The sequence below is a fragment of the Acinonyx jubatus genome, chromosome B3, assembly GCF_027475565.1.
Source record: "Acinonyx jubatus isolate Ajub_Pintada_27869175 chromosome B3, VMU_Ajub_asm_v1.0, whole genome shotgun sequence".
NCBI lineage: Eukaryota > Metazoa > Chordata > Mammalia > Carnivora > Felidae > Acinonyx > Acinonyx jubatus.
The window spans coordinates 32004465-32026156 of NC_069386.1; the positions used below are offsets into that span (position 1 = coordinate 32004465).

The following is a 21692-nucleotide window of genomic DNA, read 5'->3' on the forward strand; positions in this document are numbered from 1 at the left end:
ACATTTTCTGGCAATAAGAAATAGCCTAAAGGGGGACCCCAGAAAGTCAGTGTGGGTGAGGGCCAGTTCAGAATTATAGGACAAAGCATTGAGGCTCCATCCCTGATTGCACAGTGAAGGAACTGAGGCCCAGAGCAGGGAGGCCACCTGCTTGATGTCACACAGCATGTCAATGACAGAGCTGGGAGTGGATCCCAAGCATCCTTCCACCCAGACACTTGCTGTGTGTCTGGACCTCCCCTGCTCTCTGGTCACGGTCTGTAGCATGTCTGCCTGCCAGCCTGTCTCAGACCACAGCTGACCCTCAGGGAGAATGGAGCAGCTAAGCCTGAGCCTGGGGTGTTGTGGGGCGAGCTACTCCTGCTGCTAAAATAGCTTTGCACTTCTCTCTGGACATCATCGTTGTGGTTTGCTTTTCAGCCTGAATCCCACTGGGGAGTGGGGATGGGGTCAGGGGAGCAGACAGAGGGGCAGGCAGAGGGTATCCTTAGTGAAGGAAGAGCCTTTCTATGCCAATCTCCATATCTTCCCCTGGTACCCATGTGCATTTCTCACCCAGTGACTCAGAACCTCCCGAGACTTCCTTCTTCAACGTTTGCTGTCCCTTGGAGTTTTCTCCCATAGTCTGTAACTCATTCTGTCTGTCCTCCTGGCGACTGACCCCTGTGTCTCTGGGCAGATTTTATTGGGACCTGACCATGCTGCTGCTGATGGTTGGAAACCTAATCATCATTCCCGTGGGCATCACCTTCTTCAAGGATGAGAACACCACACCCTGGATCGTCTTCAATGTGGTGTCGGACACGTTCTTCCTCATCGACTTGGTCCTCAACTTCCGCACAGGGATCGTGGTGGAGGACAACACAGAGATCATCCTGGATCCGCAGCGGATTAAGATGAAGTACCTCAAAAGCTGGTTCGTGGTAGATTTCATCTCGTCCATCCCTGTGGACTACATTTTCCTCATCGTGGAGACACGCATTGACTCAGAGGTCTATAAGACTGCCCGGGCCTTGCGCATTGTCCGCTTCACCAAGATCCTCAGCCTCCTGCGCCTCTTGCGTCTCTCCCGCCTTATTCGATATATTCATCAGTGGGAAGAGGTGAGTGGTCAGACCCAAACATCTTGGGGGAAGGGGTATCTTACCCCCAGGGGGAGTAAGGGGCCCCCAGGTAATCTCAGATAGTTGGATTTGGGCTGTCAGATTGTAGCAGGCACATCTGCTCCGAGAGGACAAATATTAGTAATTTCTTGACCTCTTATGTGCTAGATACTGTAAAACTCACTTTACAGGCAGTATCCCATTGAAGTCTCTAACAACTGTAGAGAGTATCATATAGGTACATCGTTTTTTACATAAGGAAACCGAGAGGCAGAAAGTTTAAGGGATTTATATCAAGTCACAGAATCAGTAATTGATGAACCTGGATTCCAAAGCCTGCACTGTTAACCATTGGACTATATTGTAGGAAATGCAAACTCATGAGCTGGCAGGGGCCAGGCAGGGAACGCGAATAGGTGAAAAGGGCCAGCTGAAGGCAGTAGAGAGTGTGGTAGACTGGGGAAAACTGAAGAAAAACATTTTCTGTCTGCCTCTACTCTGCTCTGGCCACTTGTTGCCAAGTGAGAAAGGGCCCAGGGTTGCTAGATCTGTAGGTTGACCATGGGATGCAGAAATCTGGATTTTTGTGCAAATTTTGTAGGCAACTCTATTAGGTATCCTGGGAGTTCTTCTGGAGCAGACCCTGAGGTGAGGATTTGCATGAAAGTGGCTTTTCTCTCAGTGGGGTTGAGGTGGGGAGTGTTTCCAGGAATCATCTGATGGGGGACTAAGGAAGAGGGACACATGAAAGAAGGAAGGAGGCCAAACAAGGGTGACCATCAAGCAAAGTCCCATGGGGAGCTCTGGGGACAGCATACCTCACACCTCTTACCTCACACCTCTGAGTTGTCCCAGTCAGGGCAAAGAAGTTGGAGTTTTTATATTCCCTTGCATGTCTGTCATTAGTTCAGGGTACTTCCTGCGCTCAGTGCTAGCAGGCGAAGCGGCTTCCAGCAGCCTGGGGCAGGTTGCCGACAAAGAGCCGCAGGTGCTAGCCATAGGGAGTGAAAAGCTCCGAGGAGACTGGAGTTGTGTGTGCACAAACTGTAAAGGGATCCTAGGGGCTGTGGGCAGAGCACTGGCTACAGAAACTAAATAAAAAATTGTAAAAGGACTGGGTGTAAAAAAACACTGTTCTGAACAAACCTAACTCAGCCATGGGCTGAATGCAGTCATCTGTGGGAAGGACAAGAGGAGGGCTATGGGCTGGCGTTTGAGAAAAAGCAGGTGACCTTGCAAGCGCTTCTGTCTGTGTCTGCCACCATCCACCTTACACCTTTTGGCGGCGGCGGCAGGCAGGCCAGCCTGGAAGTGTCAGGGCGGAGGTAGGCATACTCTGTGAGGCTGCCCACCTTGGGGTCTGGAGTAGGCTGTAGCCTGGGGAAGCTTCTACAGAGACGTATTTCTTGCCGTGGCTCACTGCTGGTCTTCTGGTCTCCAGGACCCCTCTGCTTGGTTGGACAGAAGTTCCTATGCTCAGGACACAAAGCCCCCACCCCACCCCACCCCAGCAACAGCCTGGGCCCTGGGCAAATAGCACACATGGCTGATGGTTAGGGCACTGGCAGATTGAGGTCAGAGGTGTCATGAACACCTGTGCTGCAGAAGTGCCTACACCGGCCTGGCAGCATCCCTGCATGGCAGAAATTTTCCTTGCCTGGGAAAATTTGCATTATTCCTGCTGACAGAGGAGGGGCAATGACTTGCCCAAGGTCATGCGGCAGGCCTCTGGAAGAGCTGGAGCAGAACCCAGTTAGCTCTGTTGACTCCCAGCAATGAGAAGTGCCTGTCTGGTGCAGTGAACGGCCACAGAGCTTTACACTTCTCAGACCTGAATGAAGATCCTGGCTCCACACTGCCTGGCTCTGTGACCTTGGTGCCACCTTGCCTCCCTGAGCCTCAATCTCTTATCTGCAAAGTGGGTCTAATCCTCACTGGATTGCCTTGAGAATTAAATGGGATGATATTTACCAAATGCTTAGCACAAAGCCTGGTGAACTATCTGATAAATGCCCCTCCCCAATCACTTGTCTTAATAATCCTCTATACCTCTATGGGAGGGGTTGCTTTTCTCAAATACTTTCTAACCCTTATCTTATTGGCTCGCCACACCTATCTGGCAAGGCAAGCCAGGCAGGATTTATTATTCCTGATTGTCAGCGAGGACAGGGGTCAGAAGAGTCAGCTGCCCCAGTGTTAGGGTCTTGGACCTGGGCCTCCTGATTCCGGGTTCCATGCACTCCCTGCATTCTTAGGTCACCTGAATGCGGGGTGACTTTGATTTTGTTATCTGTCCCTCTGTTAGGGATGACTCCCAGCCGAGATTGGGAAGGCAGGCAGCGGAGCGGGTCGATGGGTGGCGTGAGGAGTTCTGTGTGACAGGTCGGGTTTGAGGTAACCATGGGACATCCAGTTATGGAGAGATGTTGGCATGTGGGGCTGAGCTCAGGCCTGACAGGGGACAGTGCCGGGCAGGAGGAAGGGACGGTGGCTGGGCCCCTTTGAGTGGCTGCAGAGGAAGAATGGAAGCATATTTCCTAGAATGCCCTAACAGGCTCGTCCAAGTCAAAATACTGGACCACGTTGGTTCCCTCAGTCCCTAAGATACCACCACACCCCGACCTTCTGTTTGTCTTGAACTTACAGCTAGATTGTCATTAAAAGCAGAGAAATAGCCACTCTTTGCCTTCTCTGGCATTGGTTCGTGTCTCCAGGCCCCTGCCCCCTGGGAGCCATCCTTGCTCCTTCCTCATGCCTGGGCCCTGAGGGCCATGATATCTGGGGAGAAGTGGCAGAATGGCCAGTGGTTCAGCAGGATGAGCCTGAGAATAGAAACTAAGTGCTTCTTTACTGTCCCTGCACCATGTGTCCTGGGAGCTCTGTCCAGGGCTTCTGTCCCTGCTGCCTCTCTGGGCTATCCAGAACTGGTCAGGCAGGCTCTTGCCCTGGCCCTTTCCTGGGGCAGACAGAGGCCCCAGGAGGCCTCAGGTCAGGGCTCTGAACTAGAAGTTGGTACTCAATCTTGTGGGCAGAAGGGAGATCCCAGGAGGCCAGATGGATGACTCCCCACCCCCTCCACATACACTGTTATCTTGCCTATCAGCTGGGGAGGAAATTGCTTTGAGCTGGCTTCTGCCGGGCACACCGCCCAACCAAGGGCTCCCATTGGACCCCTGGGATTGAATTGGGTTTTCCCAGCTGGTCCCAGAAACCCTGTCTCCACATCCTCAATAGCCTGCCCCAGTCCTGGGGCTTCTAGCCTCAACTTGTCCTGGAGGCAAGAGCAGGGAGACCCTTGAGGTCCCAGGTCTACATGAAACATGGGAAAGGAGGTATTTGGTAGAGAAAACCCTGCTCTGTCTCCTCCTCTAACTCCATATGTGACTCTCTTTCCTTTTCTAGGCTTCACTTTCCCCGACCGTCAGGTGTGCTCTGATAGTCTAGGAGGTGGGAGCTTGGTCCCCACTCCAGCCTCTGTCGGCAAGGATCGTGTTAGCTGATCCTGAGGACATGGTCTTCAGCCCCGGGTGGCAGGTAGAATGGTAGCCACCTGTGAAGAGGAAATAACCCCTGGTGAAGCTGTAAGATGCTAGACTCCTGACCCCCAGGCTTCAGCCCCCCATCAGACAGTTCTCTAGTGGTATTAGCAGGTGTTGGGAGTTAGGGGAGGGGGAGGTCTCGGCAGGTGACAGCCACCCTCTCAGAGGATGCCAGCCTCTGCCTCCATCCCAGGCGATCTAGGTCAGCATCCTCCACCCAAGCCTCTCCCAGCCAAGCCTCTTCCCTCCCTCTGAGGTGTGAGCTTGTTACAGGCACAGAGGCTATTGTTAGAAACCTTGGTCGCCCCCCCTCCGGATGTTCCCCTGTAGGCCCTGCACCCCAGCAACCCATCCCAGAATCCTCTTCTTTCCCTCAGGAGCGGGGAAGCCATCCTGGGGAGGAAGGCTGGAGGCAGGAGGCTGGGCCGAGGCCGAGCCTCCTGATGAGTCTCCTCTCCCATGGGCCCAATTTTTCTACCTTTTGGAATCAAGGAGTGGTCCTCAGGGCAGGGGGTTGGCCCTCTCTATGCGCCCCAGGAAGGGGCTCAGCATGACCCTCAGTTTGGGCACCTCCAGGCTCTTCCCAGGATACACATGCAACAGCCATCCTCTCAGGCCTGGGATTGCTGACCTCAATGTGGCCACTGGTCCCTGAGACACAAGGAGAAGTTATTCTTTTTCCCTAAGGAGAAGACGAGTCCCTGGGAGGGAACTCAACTAGGCCCCAAGAAGAGGCTTGGCAGAAACTCCAGTTTCTGGTCTCTTCCCAGGACTGAGAAATCAACTCTGTCTTTGAAGGCTGGGGAAGAGAGGGAAGGAAAGGAACCAACATGCATTTAGTACCTACTGTGTACCAGCTGTGGACATCATCTCTCCTTATCCCCAAGACAGCCCTGGGAGCTGGCAGTTATTGACCCATTGCACAGATAAGGAAACTCATCTGTGATGAGAAGGGGTTGGCCGAGGTAGAGGACATGTCGCTCTGTCTCCACACTGTGGCCAGAAGATACGGAGCCTCCCCCAAGTGCCCTGTGGGGCACAGAGAGCAAGCTGCCCAGGCTGCCCACCCAGCAAGCCTTGCAGGGCCTGGAAATGAAGTACTCAACCCCCACGGTCAGAACTAACATCGTAAACGGGGGTTTTAATGAGGTACAAAGAGCAAAACAAATATTTGTGTAGTGCAGCTGACTTGCGGGTGGCCTGTGGCTCCAGCCCACAGCAGGGACACACAAGTGTTCAGCAGCCTCTCCCAGCAACGTCCAGCCTTACTCTCGGCAACCACACCTGGGTGCCGTAGTGTCGGGGCCGGGGCGAGTGACCTCACCACCTGGGTGCCCTCCTAGCCTGAATGGATGTACCCCCGACCCAACTCTTGGCAGGAAGCTCAGATTTTGCCACGTTGGTGCAGTCAGCCACAATACCCCTCACCCCCACCGAAAACTCCCACCCTCCCACTGCTTCCCAGCACCCTCCCTGCCTCCCCATGGGCCTTCCCTACATCCACATGCTTCTTCAGCCTGACACTGGCACCACCACCACCACTGTGCTCTGTGCAGGACACATGAGCCTGTGCCCACCTGCAGGAAAAGGCACCATTTTCTTCCCGCAAGGTCAGAGGCAGGCTGCAGGGTGGGGCCTTTCCCTAACACCACCATATACACGTGTGGCAGCCCTGATCGCAGTCATCCCATCACTGTCATCATCACCTTCACCTTTACCCTTGTCGCTAAGCACTTCTCAGTTCCTGAGATCGTACCATGTGTTCTGCCATATTCGTTGCTGAGGTCGTGATAAAGCCAAAGCTAGACAAGCACCTGATCGTGGAAGAAAATTCGCCACGAAGGAACAAAAAACATAGATGATGCCAAAGGAAAAGAAAGTACTGCATAAAAACGTGCCAACCCTGATACTTCTGTCTCTAAGGCCCAAAGTGATTCATGTAGAGGAAAGTTTTCAGGGGCTGCCCCAGTCTGGGATGCTTTCTTTCTTTCTTTTTTTCTTTTTTCTTTTCTTTTCTTTTCTTTTCTTTTCTTTTCTTTTCTTTTCTTTTCTTTTCTTTTCTCTCCTCTTCTCTCTTCTCTTCTTTTCTTTTTCTTTTTTTTTTTTTTGAGCGTGAGAGAGAGAGGGAGGAGAAGTGGGGGAGGGGCAGAGGGAGAGAGAGGACCATGGAGCCCAATGTGGGACTTGATCCCATGACCACGAGATCATGACCTGAGCCGAAATCAAGAACTGGCGGCCTAACTGACTGAGCCACCCAGGCACCCCTGGGATGCTTTCTAAAAGGGGTCCAAGGCTTCCTTCAGCTCAAGTACTGTTTTATATACCACATACTATATAGTCTACTATACTCTGCAGCATATACTACATAGTACTCTATGCCCTAGACACCATAGGTACCATCCAGCTCAGGCTGTCATAACAGAATACCGCAGACGTCAGGGCTTAAACAACAAACAGTGATTTCCTGAAGTTCTGGAGGTTGGAGAGCAGACCGGGGTGCCAGTGTGGTTGGGTTCTGCCTAAGGCCCTCGTCCTGGTTTGTGGATGGTCACCTTCTTGCTATGTCCTCACAGGGTGGAGAGAGATCCTCCTTCTCATGTCTCTTCTTCTAAGGGCCCTGACCCCGTCCATAAGGGTGCCACTTTAACGACCTAATCACCTTCGAAAGACCCCATCGCAGTGGGGATTCGGGCCTCAACATATGAATTTCACAGGGACACAGACATCTAGTCTGTAGCAGCTGGGAAATGAAGGAGCTTCGTAATAATGACCCCACCTGTGTTGTGTTCAGGGCCCAGAAGACTTTCTTAGCCAGTTTAATTTCTCTAGCAACCTTGAGCAATGGGGGGCAGATGCCTGGCTCGTCTTAGCTGAGGGGAGGCTGAGATGTGGTGGGACGTGAGGGCAGGTGCTGGCCATTTCTGAGACCGGATGGTCCCACGTCACTTGCCAGCCTCTGAGTCTGGAGAGCTGGTGGCATCCTGGTCAACTGAGACTTTGAAAGTTTAGTGACTTGCCTAAGGTCATAGAGCTGTTGTGTTCACCTAAGCACGGAAGGGCCAGGAGGGGCATCTCCCCTCAGAGCCCAGGATGTGGTGCTGGTATTCAGGAGCTGCGGGGAACGGTGGGGAGAGGCTGAGGAGCTTCCTGGGCTCGGGATCCAGGTCCCAGGGCACAGCTGGCAGTGGACCGATGGCGAGAGGCACCGGTGTCGTGCTCAGGCCTGCTCCGCCTCTGAGACCCCAGTCCCAAGCCGCCCTGCCTGGTCGCTAGTGCCTGCCACTCCTTGCGCTAATGTATCGGTTTGGCTGGGAGCTGGCACACTGAGGACGGGGGGCCGGTTTGGGGCCCCCGTGGGGCCAGGCTGCAGCACACACAGCTCTCTGTCTGTGCACTGGGCTGCGGAGGCGAGATGTCGGGGTGTTCCGGCTAGCCCTGGGTCCTGCTTGTGTGAATCCAGCCACATCACTCAGCCACTTGGGGTCTGAGCTGTCTCACCTGCCAAACAGAGCCACCGAAAACAGCCCCTCCCTCACCAGGCCAACCCACTAATCTGCAGGCAGCCCTGGTTTCTTCAGATAATGCCTCTTCCGCTGCCGCCATGACTTTGGCAAATTCCTTTACTTCTCTGCGCCTTGATGTAAAATGGATTAATGATATTTTCAGCAAAGGGTGAGTTTAAGTGAGGTGGTGGCTGTGGGACCACGTGCCCACACTCAGGTGTGGTGTCACTGTCCCTCTGTCACCGGGGCCATGGGGGTGGTACAGCACCACCCTCCACCAGCCGTTCCAAGGTCCGCTTCCTCCTGAAAAGGCTCCACAGCCTTTCAGCTGGAATATCCAGAGTCATGCGACTAAGGGAGCCACGGGCGGTCACAACCCTGGAGATGAGGGACAAGTAGGATTCATGTTCGGCTTTTCAGAACTTAGACCCAAACTAGGCCCACATTTCAGAAGGGGAAACTGAGGTCGCTAGTATCAGAATATCCTGCCGCCAGCTACCAAAGTCTACCCCATGCTGCCCCTAGAGCCTCCCAGGCCAGAGGCAAGGCCAGAACTTCCTGAGACCTCCCTCCAGACTTCCTTCCATCTCTCCGTCCCCTCAGTGCCCTGTCAGCATGGTGAGCCCTGTTGAAACCAGACGAAGCAGCAGCTCTGGAAGGAGGGTGGTGGGCGGGGGGTGCTGGGCTGATGTGCCCACCCTGGCCCCGCCCACCCATGCTTCAGCCTCTCACTAGAAGCCACGAGAGTGGGGATGCATGGGTGCCACTGGGCTGGGGTTGAGGGGGCTGTACTTTATTTTATTTTGTTTTTATGTTTTTTAATTTATTTTTGAGTGGGGGGAGAGAGAGAATGAGTGGGGGAGAGAAAGAGAGAGAGGGGAAGAGAGGAATCCCAAGCAGGCTCCGCATCATTAGCGCAGAGCCTGGTGAGGGGCTCGAACCCACGAACTGTGAGATCCTGACCTGAGCTGAAATCCAGAGTTGGACGCTTAACTGACTGAGCCACCCAGGCAGAGGGTGCTGTGCTTTATTAAACGATACGGGAGAGCATTACTACGACCACATATTAACTAATCATAAAGATTAATTATTAACCACTTATCAATTAATAATGGTTTGCAATTTATAGAACACTTCTATAGCCAGTACCAAGCACTTTATATGTATAATTGAATCCTTTTGACAATCCATCCAGGTAAGAATTTTTATTGCCCTTTTCCAGATGAGAAGGCATGTTCAGAGAGGTCAGGGACTTTCTCAAGGGCACACAGCTAGGAATGGGGTGGAAGTGGGCTGTGTGAACTTGGAGTGTCTGTGCTGCTTCTCCTTCAGTTCCGTGGCTGTCTTAAGCAGAGCCCACTGCCCCTGGTAGGTCCTCAGCGTCTAATGGCAGATTTAGGGAAGCACCATGCCCCTGGCCAGACTGCAGACTCTGGTCCCCGGAGGAGGCTCACGCTGGCTCTGGCTTTCTCCCTGTTGTCCTCACGGCCTAGGCAAGCAGATGAAGCAGCTTCTCTGCACCCTTTGGGGTCTTTGGGGTTCCGGATGCCCTCCCTTTGCATATCGGCCTGGATGGCTGGACTTCCCGTGGGAGGCCCCCACAACCCAGGAGGCATCCCTCTGGGGCCCTACAGCCTGCCGTGTGCTTCCGGCTCCCGGCCTGACACCTTCCCACCCTTGCCACAGCCTGCACCTGCACCCAGCCCGGTGCTCTGCCAAGTCCACGTGGAGTGGCGCCCACAAGCAGCCGCAGGGGCGAGCTGAGACCCCTCCTGACCGCCCACCTATCCAGGCCAATTTCTTGCCCTCTGCCTGCAGATCTTCCACATGACCTACGACCTGGCCAGCGCCGTGGTGCGCATAGTAAATCTCATCGGCATGATGCTCCTGCTCTGCCACTGGGACGGCTGCCTGCAGTTCCTGGTGCCCATGCTGCAGGACTTCCCCGATGACTGCTGGGTGTCCATCAACAACATGGTGGTGAGTGTGCGGCTCAGCCCTCCCTCTGGGCGTTGGGAAGAGGGGAGCCAGCGAGGCACAGGTGGGCAGAGTAGGTCTAGGGCTTGGGACTCCTGGGCCCCCACACGTAGGATCCTGGGGTGCCAGCCTGGTGCCCAAGGGCGCATGGATCTAGCCAGTATCTGTCTGTCCCAGAGCGCTGGGCTGCGTGCGGTTACCTGTGCCTTCTTACAGCATCCAGCACGGCTGGGAGCTTCGTGTTCGTCCCAACTTCACTCAGGGAGACGAAACCTTGGCCTTTCTCAGACTATCTCAAGAGTGGCAAAGCTGGGCTGGGGGCTCCTGTCCTACCTCTGCTCCCCAGAGGCAGACTAGTCCTAAAAGCGGAACCCAAGAAAAGGGAAACCTATGAAAGGCGCTGTTGGCAATGCCCCGACTCCCAGATCACACAGGGCCTCCTTCTGCTCCAGCAGCTGAGCTGGGCTGTCCCCTGCCCCCCATTCCTCCCCCGCCGCCAGATACACACCTGCTGCTCATAGGTGGGGCCCTCAGCTGGGAAGACTTACCACCTCCCTACCACCAACCCTGTGGTGGGTGAGGGAAGATGGAATTGGGGCTGGGAAGCCATAGCGTAGAGTCAGTCCCCCAGCCTCCCATGGACAGATTGGGCACCAGGCGGGGTGGGGACCCCTGGACCTGTGAGCATTTCTGTGGGTCTGGTGAACCCCTGCCTCCCGCCTCCAGTCAGTTGGTTTGGTCTGTTGGCAAATCCCCAGGGCCCCAGGGGACAAAAAACCAGCTTTGAAAGAGGTGAAAGAGACCCTGAGGCATCTTTCAGCATCAAATAGGGCTTTACAAAACAGCCTTTTGATGAGCTAAGTGTAAATGAATCGGCCATATGGATTGAATTTCCCGGTCCCCAGAGGTTCTGCAGTAAGGCCAGAAGCCCTGACTGAGAGGCAGCTGGGGGCCACCCCAGTTCCCCAGGCCCGGACCACAGGCCAGCACCCCTGGATCAGCCCCGCTGACCTCCCAACCTGGTCTGGACTGAGAACCACCAGACCAGCTCGGCTTTGTCTAGGACCGTTCTGAGTGACCTTGAACATGGCACGCAGCTCCTGTGCCTTTCTCTGGGTGCTAAGAACAGCCTGGTGACCGTGGAAGGGTTTGGGGCTCTGGGCAGGGGCTCTGTGGATTCCGCACTAGGTCGTGCACACTGTTGCTCACACACTCCCTGTGTGAACAGGGAGGCGCTGGGGAGGTGGCAGGTGCTGGGGTTCATCTGGCAGCTTCCTCTTTTGGGACAGTTTCCTCTGTGTGAGGGTGACAGGCCCACACATGCACTCAATTCAGGAAATGGTCCTTCTGCGCCCAGCGTTCCCACACAGAGACTTCCTTGAGACACTGAGTGGCTTTGGAGACAAAAATAGCCAAGAGCCTCTCTCGCTCCCTTTCTCCCTTCTCCTGCCCCCAAGCATTGTGTGTTCCAGACAGTCCACCTCCCGATGGGGGAGGACAACTAATGGCCTCAGCCCTGGACTGATTCTGGCGGGGCTCACCCAGGAGGCGAGTTAGCTCCGTGGCACCTAAACTTTGCTCACCCAAAAGGAGGGCAGTGTTTTTGGCTCAGGCTGCCAGAGCTTGTCCCCCCAGGGGAAGTGTATCTGGTTTTATAATTGAGGTCAGTGGGGAAATGGGCTTCACTTGGCAGTCATTTGGTTGGGGGATAGGGCTATTTCAACAAGCAGAGGACAGCAGGGTGGCTCGGCCTGGAGCCTTTGGCTGCTGGGTGGGGGAGGGGCTCCAGGCTGCCCCATGGGGGCTGAGAGGCTGGCTCCCCTCCCTTTGCTGGGGCTGCCGGTCTGATCCCTGTCCCTGATAACAAGGGAAAGGCCCAAGTCGGGGATTCACTGTCACCACAGGTTGCCAGCGTGGACCTCCTGTCCCTCACCCAAGGCTTTCAGCCAACAGCCAGGTTGGAAGCCCAGGGCTCACACACTGGGAAAGAGTTAGGCTGACGAGCAGAAGGTGGCAAGGATCTTTCTAGGTGCTAATGAGAGGACGGGCCATTCACTACCCACCCCACAATCTGTCCACAGAACAACTCCTGGGGAAAGCAGTATTCCTATGCCCTCTTCAAGGCCATGAGCCACATGCTGTGCATTGGGTACGGACGGCAGGCACCTGTAGGCATGTCGGACGTCTGGCTCACCATGCTCAGCATGATTGTGGGCGCCACCTGCTACGCCATGTTCATCGGCCATGCTACCGCCCTCATCCAGTCCCTGGACTCCTCCCGGCGCCAGTACCAGGAAAAGGTAGGTCAGAAAGCTGTGGTCCATCCTGGGCGCTCCCGAGAGAACCTGACCATTGGTTCCCAGGGAGCACAGGCTGGCAGCCAGTGGGTCCCCACCAGGCCCCCCACATGTTCTGTCCTCTACCATCATCTGGCTTTGCCTGTTAACTTTTTAGTTTGCCTCCTGTTCGTGGAACAAATTCCTACAATAAACAACCCCCCACATTGTTTCCGGTTGCCGAATCCATATCTCAGCCCATTAAATTGACGTTCACCAGTGTCCTCTGCGTTGCTAAAGCCAATAGCTCCTTTGGGTCCTCATCTCGCCCAGCTTGTCAGTGGCATTAGACAGTTACCTCTCCCTCCCTGGCTTCGCACTTGGTTTCCGTAAGCGTACACCCTCGGTTTTCCTCCTCCCTCTCTGGCCGATTCTGCTGCTCTCCGTGGCTGGCGTGTTTTCCCAGTTGTCACACATTGGGTCCCTGGTGGCTCAGGCCTTCCGTCTTTCTCAGTGCTACCCCCGCCACCATGCTCTACGGCCACCTCTGTGCAGTGGGGCCCAAATGATATAACCAGCTGTCTGTGGAGCGCGGGCATGTCCCTTCACGTCTCTGCGCCCCATTTGCTCATCTGTAAGATGGGGACATTAGAAGGGGTCAGTCATATCATGGCATTTACGAGGAGTGAATGGTACCTGCCAACCACTAAGACTGTGTTAGCATAGAGCAAGCCATTCAATATTTATTGGCCAAGTGGACTCCGTCCACCACCTTCTACTCCATCTTCTACGTGGCAGGTAGAGCAGGCATTTTAAAAAGGTAAAGCTGATCACATCACCCTGCTTAAAACTTGTTACAGTCTTCACGTTACTCCTACATGCAGAGGAACTCTGAGGTGTGTTTCCTCAGCCTGGCCTTTAAGGGGCATAATCTGGCCCCTGCCCTTCCTTTTTTTGTTTTCTTAATGTTTTTATTTTATTTATTTATTTTAAATGTTTATTCATTTATTTTTGAGAGAGAATGAGCACAAGCAGGGGAGGGGCAGAGAGAGAGGGAGACACAGAATCTGAAGTAGGCTCCAGGCTCTGAGCTGTCAGCACAGAGCCCAATGCGGGGCTCGAACCCACGAACCATCAAATCATGACCTGAGCCGAAGTCAGATGCTTAACCAACTGAGCCACCCAGGCACCCCTATTTATTTTATTTTTGAGAGAGAGAGAAAAAGAGAGAGTGTGATTGTGTGGGGGAGGGGCAGAGAGGGAGGGAGAGAGAGAATCCCCTTGATGCAGGGCTCGATCTCATGACCTGAGCTGAAATCAAGAGCTGGATGCTCAACCAACTAAGCCATCTGGGCACCCCTGGCCCCTGCCCTTCTCATGCCCGGATCAAGCCATGGGCCCACAGCCCTCTATTCCAGCCACGCCAGAGCCTTACACATGTCCTGCCACAGGGCCTTGGCTCAAACACTAGCCTGGAATTCTCCTCTCTCCTTTTTACCTGACCATTTCTCCACCTCTCAGCCTGCACTTGGCCTCCGTGGTGAGCCGTCCGTGACCCACCCATCATGTGACCCCACCATGCCCTCTAATTCCCTTTTGCCACACTTGGTACGCCTGCCATTGCTTAATTAATCTGTGTGATCGGTTGTTTAGCGTCCCCTCTTCCCTATCCAGGCTGTGGCTCTGTGAGGGCAGGACCCAGGTCTCTCCATCCCCATTGAATTCGCAGTGTCAGGCAGGGCTCAGTATGTATGGATTAACTGGCTGCCTGCCTGCTCCAGGTGCTGTCCTTTGGTGGGGTGACCGAGAGATGGCGGCCCAGGTCCCATGCTGCCAAAAGGAGAGCTCAGAAGAGCCTGCAGAGCCAGGGCAGGGTGGGAGGGTCAGTTTGGGAAGGCAGAGGAAGGAGAAGGTAGAAGAGTAGAATTCTAGGCCAGTCGTTATGATGAGCAGCAACAAAGGTATGTAGATGGGTGAGAGAGAAATCAGCCCGAGTAGAACAAAGGGTCTGGATTAGGAATGAGGGGACTGGAAAGGGGAAGGACAGAAGGAGTTGGATTATAAAGGCCAGGGCTTAGTCTGGGCCGGGTGAGGAATCCATATGGGCCAGCGTCAGGGCCCAGCCTGTGACCAGGGCAGGAATCAGTGTGTGATGAGGATCGGGCTCACTGCAGGATCAGTGCGAGGGCCCAGTATGTGACCAGGATTAGGGTCGAGTGTGTGACCAGGCTGAAGGCTCAGTGTGTGGCCAGGATTGGGGCTCAGTCCGGGACTACAATCAGGGACAGTTCAGAAAAAGCACCAGGGTTCATTTTAGGGCAGAGTCAAGCCTCTTGTGGCTTTCCATTTGAGAGTTGTCTTTATTTTCTTCTTTAGCTAATGGCTCTCCAATATGATTCACTGAATCTCTCTCTGAAATCTCTCTGAAATGTATTACCTCCCTTTGTCCCCACTACTAGCTCTCACGTGGACCACTTCAGCAACCTTCTAACTCCATCCCTGTCTCCAGACCTTGCCTCTTCACCACTATTGATTCTGCAGGCATGGGGAATTCTCTAAGATACAGCTCTAGCTGTTCTGTCCCCTGGGGCTGGGTACAACTTTGAGCAGACAGAGTCAGCTTGGCTGGAAGAACTTTAGGAAACTTCATCTCTCAGCTCTCAGTTGTCTATTGGCATCTATCTGTAGCCACACTGTGTACCCCCCCACCCCACCTCTTGGAAGTACTAATGTATGAGAACAGGCTCCCCTAATCTGCTTGTTCCTGGGGTAGAGAAACTTTCCTGACATCTCAGTGTGGGAAAAATTTATTAATTGCCTAATCTGTTTCTGTCTACCATGTTCCTGTGGACCCCTACTCTCCACCCACAGTCCTAGGATGGCTGGGGCAGCACCCATCCTTCACCTCTGGGTGGGCAGGAGCATTTCTTATTAGTTTGAGCCCTGGGCACATAGGCTCACAAATCTCTTATCCCCAACCTCTGATTAAGGACCTTGCTCTACTCTGGCCCTCCCGTGGGCTAGAGTCAGTCTTCAACAAAATGACTTGGACCCAGCTGGGGCCACATTTGGATGCACGCCATATGACGGGTCAGGCATCATGACTGCAGCCTCCAGTCCTCCTAACCCATTGCAGCCCAGCCCCGCTGCCTATGCCAGTGTTATCACTGGTGGGAAAGAGTTCCTTCCAGGGTCAGTGAAGCCTCCTTGGTCCATAGCCTTGGTCCATAGTGTGACACAGAAAAGACCCATGTGCAGAGGAAACTTGACTGATCTCCTGGTCAGTTGGCCTGTAAGTAGGCTTTGGACAGTCCCTATTGACCCCAGCCATCTCCATAGTATTGAACACGCTGATGGAGCCCTCCCCCACCCCAAGCAGCTGGGAGTCAGGGCCATTGTTTGGGGCACACCCACACCAAGGATCTCAATCTCAAGGAGCCAGGGACAGCCAAGAAGGCCCACAGGGTCAGTGCCAGCTCTGGTCACCAGCAGGACCGAGGCTGATCAGGAGGTGACGCCCTCTCCCTCTCTCCTGGGGCTCAGTACAAGCAGGTGGAGCAGTACATGTCCTTCCACAAGCTCCCGCCCGACACCCGACAGCGCATCCATGACTACTATGAGCACCGCTACCAGGGCAAGATGTTCGATGAGGAGAGCATCCTGGGCGAGCTGAGCGAGCCACTGAGGGAGGTGAGCAGGGTGGGGGCGTCTGGGAAGGGAGCTTCCTTCCTGCTGGGTGGCTCCCTCACCTTCTCCCTCTCTCCCCACCCACCCTGTCTGGGGAGCAGGAGATCATCAACTTTAACTGCCGGAAGCTGGTGGCCTCCATGCCGCTGTTTGCCAATGCGGATCCTAACTTTGTGACATCCATGCTGACCAAGCTGCGCTTCGAGGTGTTTCAGCCAGGGGACTACATCATCCGAGAAGGCACCATCGGCAAGAAGATGTACTTCATCCAGCACGGTGTGGTCAGTGTGCTCACCAAGGGCAACAAGGAGACCAAGCTGGCAGATGGCTCCTACTTTGGAGGTGAGGTGGCCGGGGAGCCCTGGGGGGGACAGGGGAATGGACAGGAGAGACACAAAGGATGATGTTTGGAGCCCCTCGTGGCCACTGCTTGGAAGTGGGTGTCTGTGGCCCAGTATAGGGGTCCCAGAACTGGAAGAGCCTGGCACCCACTGGGGGACATCTAGTGTGGTCACAGCCGGGGATGGAGTCTTGTGACTGTCAAGCTTCTGTACCAGACAGTGGGGACCCAGGTCGGGGTCTAGCAGGAGGCCCCTTCCAGCTCCCTCTCCCCTCCTGCTGTCCTGGCAGAGATCTGCCTGCTGACCCGGGGCCGGCGCACGGCCAGCGTGAGGGCTGACACCTACTGTCGCCTCTACTCACTGAGCGTGGACAACTTCAACGAGGTGCTGGAGGAGTACCCCATGATGCGGCGGGCCTTCGAGACGGTGGCCCTGGACCGCCTGGACCGCATTGGTGAGGGGCCGGGCAAGAGGGCGGCTGGGCTGGGGCCTCCCCCCTCCCCAACCCCGCCTCCTGCTCTGGCCTGAGCCCCTGCTCTCGTTCTGCGGCCCAGGCAAGAAGAACTCCATCCTCCTCCACAAAGTCCAGCACGACCTCAACTCGGGCGTCTTCAACTACCAGGAGAACGAGATCATCCAGCAGATCGTGCAGCACGACCGCGAGATGGCCCACTGTGCCCACCGCGTCCAGGCCGCCGCCTCCGCCACCCCGACCCCCACGCCGGTCATCTGGACCCCGCTGATCCAGGCGCCGCTGCAGGCCGCCGCGGCCACCACCTCGGTGGCCATCGCGCTCACCCACCACCCCCGCCTGCCCGCTGCCATCTTCCGCCCTCCTCCCGGCCCCGGGCTAGGCAGCCTCGGGGCGGGACAGACGCCCAGGCACCTGAAGCGGCTGCAGTCCCTGATCCCGTCGGCGCTGGGCTCCGCCTCGCCCGCCAGCAGCCCGTCGCAGGTGGACACGCCGTCCTCCTCCTCCTTCCACATCCAGCAGCTGGCCGGATTCTCCGCGCCCGCGGGCCTGAGCCCCCTGCTGCCCTCGTCCAGCTCTTCCCCGCCCCCCGGGCTCGGCGGCTCCTCCCCGGCTCCCACGCCGTCCGCCACCGCCGCCGCCGCCGCCACCGCCGCCGCCGGCTTCAGCCACTTCCATAAGGCGCTGGGCGGCTCCCTGTCCTCGTCCGACTCTCCGCTGCTCACCCCGCTGCAGCCCGGCGCCCGCTCGCCGCAGGCCAACCAGCCGCCGCCGCCGCTGCCGGGGGCCCGGGGGGGCCTGGGACTCCTGGAGCATTTCCTGCCGCCCCCGCCCTCATCCCGGTCCCCGTCGTCCAGCCCCGGGCAGCTGGGCCAGCCTCCCGGGGAGCTGTCCCCAGGTCTGGCCGCCGGCCCACCAAGTACGCCAGAGACGCCCCCGCGGCAACCGGAGCGCCTGTCCTTCGTGGCCGGGGCCTCTGGGGGGGCTTCTCCCGTAGCCTTTACACCCCGCGGAGGTCTCAGCCCCCCTGGCCACAGCCCAGGCCCCCCGAGAACTTTCCCAAGTGCCCCCCCTCGGGCCTCTGGCTCCCACGGTTCCTTGCTCCTGCCGCCCGCATCCAGCCCCCCGGCCCCCCAGGTCCCCCAGCGCCGGGGCACGCCACCCCTCACCCCAGGCCGCCTCACCCAGGACCTCAAGCTCATCTCAGCCTCTCAGCCGGCCCTGCCCCAGGACGGGGCGCAGACTCTCCGCAGAGCCTCTCCGCACTCCTCGGGGGAGTCCGTGGCTGCCTTCCCGCTGGTCCCCAGAGCTGGAGGCGCCAGCGGGGGCAGCGGGGGCCTCGGTCCCCCGGGGAGGCCCTATGGTGCCGTCCCCGGCCAGCATGTCACTCTGCCTCGGAAGACATCCTCAGGTTCTTTGCCACCCCCTCTTTCTTTGTTTGGGGCAAGAGCCGCCTCTTCTGGGGGCCCCCCTCTGACTGCTGCCCCCCAGAGGGAACCTGGGGCCAGGTCTGAGCCGGTGCGCTCCAAACTGCCGTCCAATCTATGAGCTGGGGCCCCTCCCTCCCTCTTCTCTCCCTTTTTCTCCCTTCTTTCTTCCTTCAGGTTTAACTGTGATTAGGAGATATACCAATAACAATAATTATCATTTAAAAAAAAAAAACCCACACCAGAAAAAAGACAGCAGAAAATAACCAGGTATTCTTAGAGCTATAGATTTTTGGTCACTTGCTTTTATAGACTATTTTAATACACAGCACTAGAGGGAGGGAGGGGGGAGGGAAGCAGGCAGGGCCCAAAAGGCAAAAGCCAGAAGAAGGCAGGTGGGGTCTCTGGGGCTTGGCGGGGTGGGGGTGACCCATGTTTGGGGTTCTTAGAGCAGATCTGTTTATTGTATTTGTTTTAGGGCAACAGGCACCACTAGCCCCCTAGCTGTGAACTTGGAGCCCCATTCTATGGGGGTAGGAAAGTGTTGCCCTTGGATGTGTTTCTGGGGAGCCTCAGTCGCCTGAGTCCTTGAGACAAAAATGGGGCCAGGGCCCTGAGGGTCTTGCGTTTTTTCTACTGCAAACTTAGCAAGATATGTATATGAACATGTATATGTATATGTATATGTATGTAAGATGTGTATATGTATAGTTATGTAGCGCTCTGTAGAGCCATGTAGATAGCCACTCACATGTGTGCACATTTTAACCCCATGTTGCCAGGACACCCAGGTCACTTTACATCCAGCAACACGCCTTGGCCCTCGGGCTGGACACCACAGGGTCTCGGGGAAGTGTTCTTTGCAGTCCTCAGGGAAGAGGACCCCAGGACCTCTCAGCAGGCTCCCTTTCTCCCCATCTCTGGTCTCAAATCCAGTCTCAGCCCAACCTCTCACCACATGGAGGCAGAAGACTGCTCCTTCCCTGTGGGGCCTCAAGCACATCCTGTCACCTCCGTGGCCCTCAATTTTCCCATCTGTACAGTGGGAGGTGAGGGGGACTTCTACTTATTGAGTCTGCTCTGTGCCAAGCACTGGTTTAGCACTTTACACACGTTAACTCCCTCAATTTCACAAAGACGATGAGGTAGGTACTTTGATTCTCCCCATTTCACAGTGAAGAAACTGAGTTTGGCTGTATTTTTCCCAGAATCCTGTAACTAGGAGTGGCAGAGCCAGGACTGATCTGAGGTTTAAATCCACGCCTGCCTGTGGCCATATCCTATGTCCCTTCCATAAGCAATTGTTGAGCGGGGCTAAGTGAGTCTTCAATTGTAGTGCTGTGGGAAGAGACCAGATTTTGGAAGGAATCAGACCTGGGTTCGAATCCCAGCCCTGCCATTTAGCTATATCACCTTGGGCAAATTATCTGACCTGAGTCTGTTACCTCACTTGTAAAATGGGAATAATCATGGTACTGCTTCACAAGGACCTATGAGGACCAGATGAGAAAAGTAGATGTGAAATGCTCAGCCCAGAGCCTGGCACACACCATAGTAGGTGCTCAATAAATGTTTCCTCTGATCCCTCATGTGCCCAGCCATTGCTCCAACAAGCTATGGTAAGAGCTCAGAGAACTTCAGCTGAGGGCTCCAGGATCTTATGATCTCAGGACACAGGAGGTGCCTGGGCCTCCTGAAGGGCCTCCTGTGGCCGGTGGTGGGCTTGAGCCAGGCCTTGAGAGGTGGAAGTGTCAGAGGGAAGAAAGGAAGAAGGAAGGAAAGGGAAGAGAAGGGGAGTGTCAAGAAGAGGAGAGTAGGGGTGGGATGGAGCGCCCAGTGAGGACGAGACTGAGGTGGATGAACAGTTGTAGAGTCAGGGGCTTTGGGTGGAGATCCAGGGAGGGCCCTGGATGAGAGGCTAAGGGGATTGGCTCAATTCTGAAGGCACCTGGGAGCCAGAAGCAGGTTCAGAGTGAGGGGCCAACGTGAAAGTTGCTCGGGTGCCTCCTGAAGCATGCTCCTCCTCCCGGACAACAGAGCCAAGATTAATGGTCCGCTTCTATCAGGCAAGAGCAGATATGGCTGCCAGGACCTGCACAGTGAGGAGGGTTGGTCTCGCCTTGTCCATCCAGGAACCCCCTCCATGCTCCAACCAGAATGATGTCACCATCAGGTTTTGTCCTGAGTCGTCCTGGGATGTAGGGCAGGCCAATTTCTCCATGGTTGGGCCACAGGGACAGGGAGGCAGTCATCCAGGAGAGAAGGTGGGGAAGGATCCTGGGGGGAGACTAAGCACCTGGCCCTGGTCTCTAGTGGGGCAGGAGAATACCCCTCAGGCCCAGGGAGTTCTCAGAACTGGAAGGATTTAAGTGGCAGCCTCAACGTGAGTTCTGCACACACCCCTGTCCCGCCCTCCCCCCAAGGAAGGGAACAGGACTCGATCCAAAACCAGTCTAGTCCTGGAGGTGATGGGGTGGGGGGAGGGCCATGAGGAGTGAGGACCACCCCCCTTGCCATCAGGGCCTGGCCTCACTACCCTCTTCACACACACACACACACACACACACACACACACACAATTTTATAAAAGCTCTGACCCCGTCCAGCCACTCCTCAGAGACTGGGAAAGCCAGGTCCAGTCAGCAGGCCCACTCATCCCCAATCCCCCACAAGCAATTTTCAAATCTACCACTTTTAAAACAGAAAACGGTAAATGCACCGTGTTGTATATTTTATTTAAATAAAAAAATTCCAGCAGATGCTGTCTTTTTCCAGGTGTCAGGGATTGGGATTGGAGAGTAAGGTCAGTGGGATATACTGGAGGCTCAGGAGCCAGCCTGTGGTGGGTGGTGGGACATGGCCCCTAGAGCACACGGGGGCACTTGTGTGTACAAATCTGTGCCCCAGAGCAGGGGTCACATGTGCAAGGGAGTGTGAGAGGTCTGGCTGTGGGGGCTGGTGTTCACTGTTTACGGGCTGGTGAGTCATTAAGGAGGAGCGTGAGAGTGTGTGAGTGTCCTTTGTCGGCTGGTGGAGGAGACCCTGGCTCAGACCCTTCCCACCCCAGCTTTTAGGGCTCCTTGGTGCTCCCCATCGGGGCAGGAGGATAGTCAGTGTGCATGTGGACTCCAGTTGGATACTGAAGAGTGAAATGCCATTTTAGCCTGAGCCCTCAGTAACTGGAGGGAGGCTGGGGGGCAAGAGGTGACCAGGCTGGGGGTAGGGTGTCATGGCCAGGACAGAGGATTGCCTTTCAGAATGGCCAAGGACAGGGAACAGCCGCTGGGCTGCCGTGTGGGTTGGGGAACCTGAGGGCACACTCAGGATTGGTGGCTTCGCTGTTAAGAGGTGTGGCACCCACTCCCTG

General features: G+C 55.7%; 1 protein-coding gene across 1 annotated transcript in view; it reads left to right on the top strand.

Moving 5' to 3' along the window:
- Nucleotides 1-21082, top strand: part of HCN4 (hyperpolarization activated cyclic nucleotide gated potassium channel 4) — a 44952-nt gene extending 23870 nt beyond the window's left edge. Inside the window, exons 2-8 of the mRNA XM_027067734.2 lie at nucleotides 680-1103; nucleotides 9964-10125; nucleotides 12204-12422; nucleotides 15942-16088; nucleotides 16187-16427; nucleotides 16716-16880; nucleotides 16981-21082. Of these exons, the coding sequence (XP_026923535.2) occupies nucleotides 680-1103; nucleotides 9964-10125; nucleotides 12204-12422; nucleotides 15942-16088; nucleotides 16187-16427; nucleotides 16716-16880; nucleotides 16981-18446 (2824 nt within the window). The 3' untranslated portion in view covers nucleotides 18447-21082. The remainder of the gene's footprint in view (nucleotides 1-679; nucleotides 1104-9963; nucleotides 10126-12203; nucleotides 12423-15941; nucleotides 16089-16186; nucleotides 16428-16715; nucleotides 16881-16980) is intronic.
- Nucleotides 21083-21692: the final 610 nt, after the last annotated feature.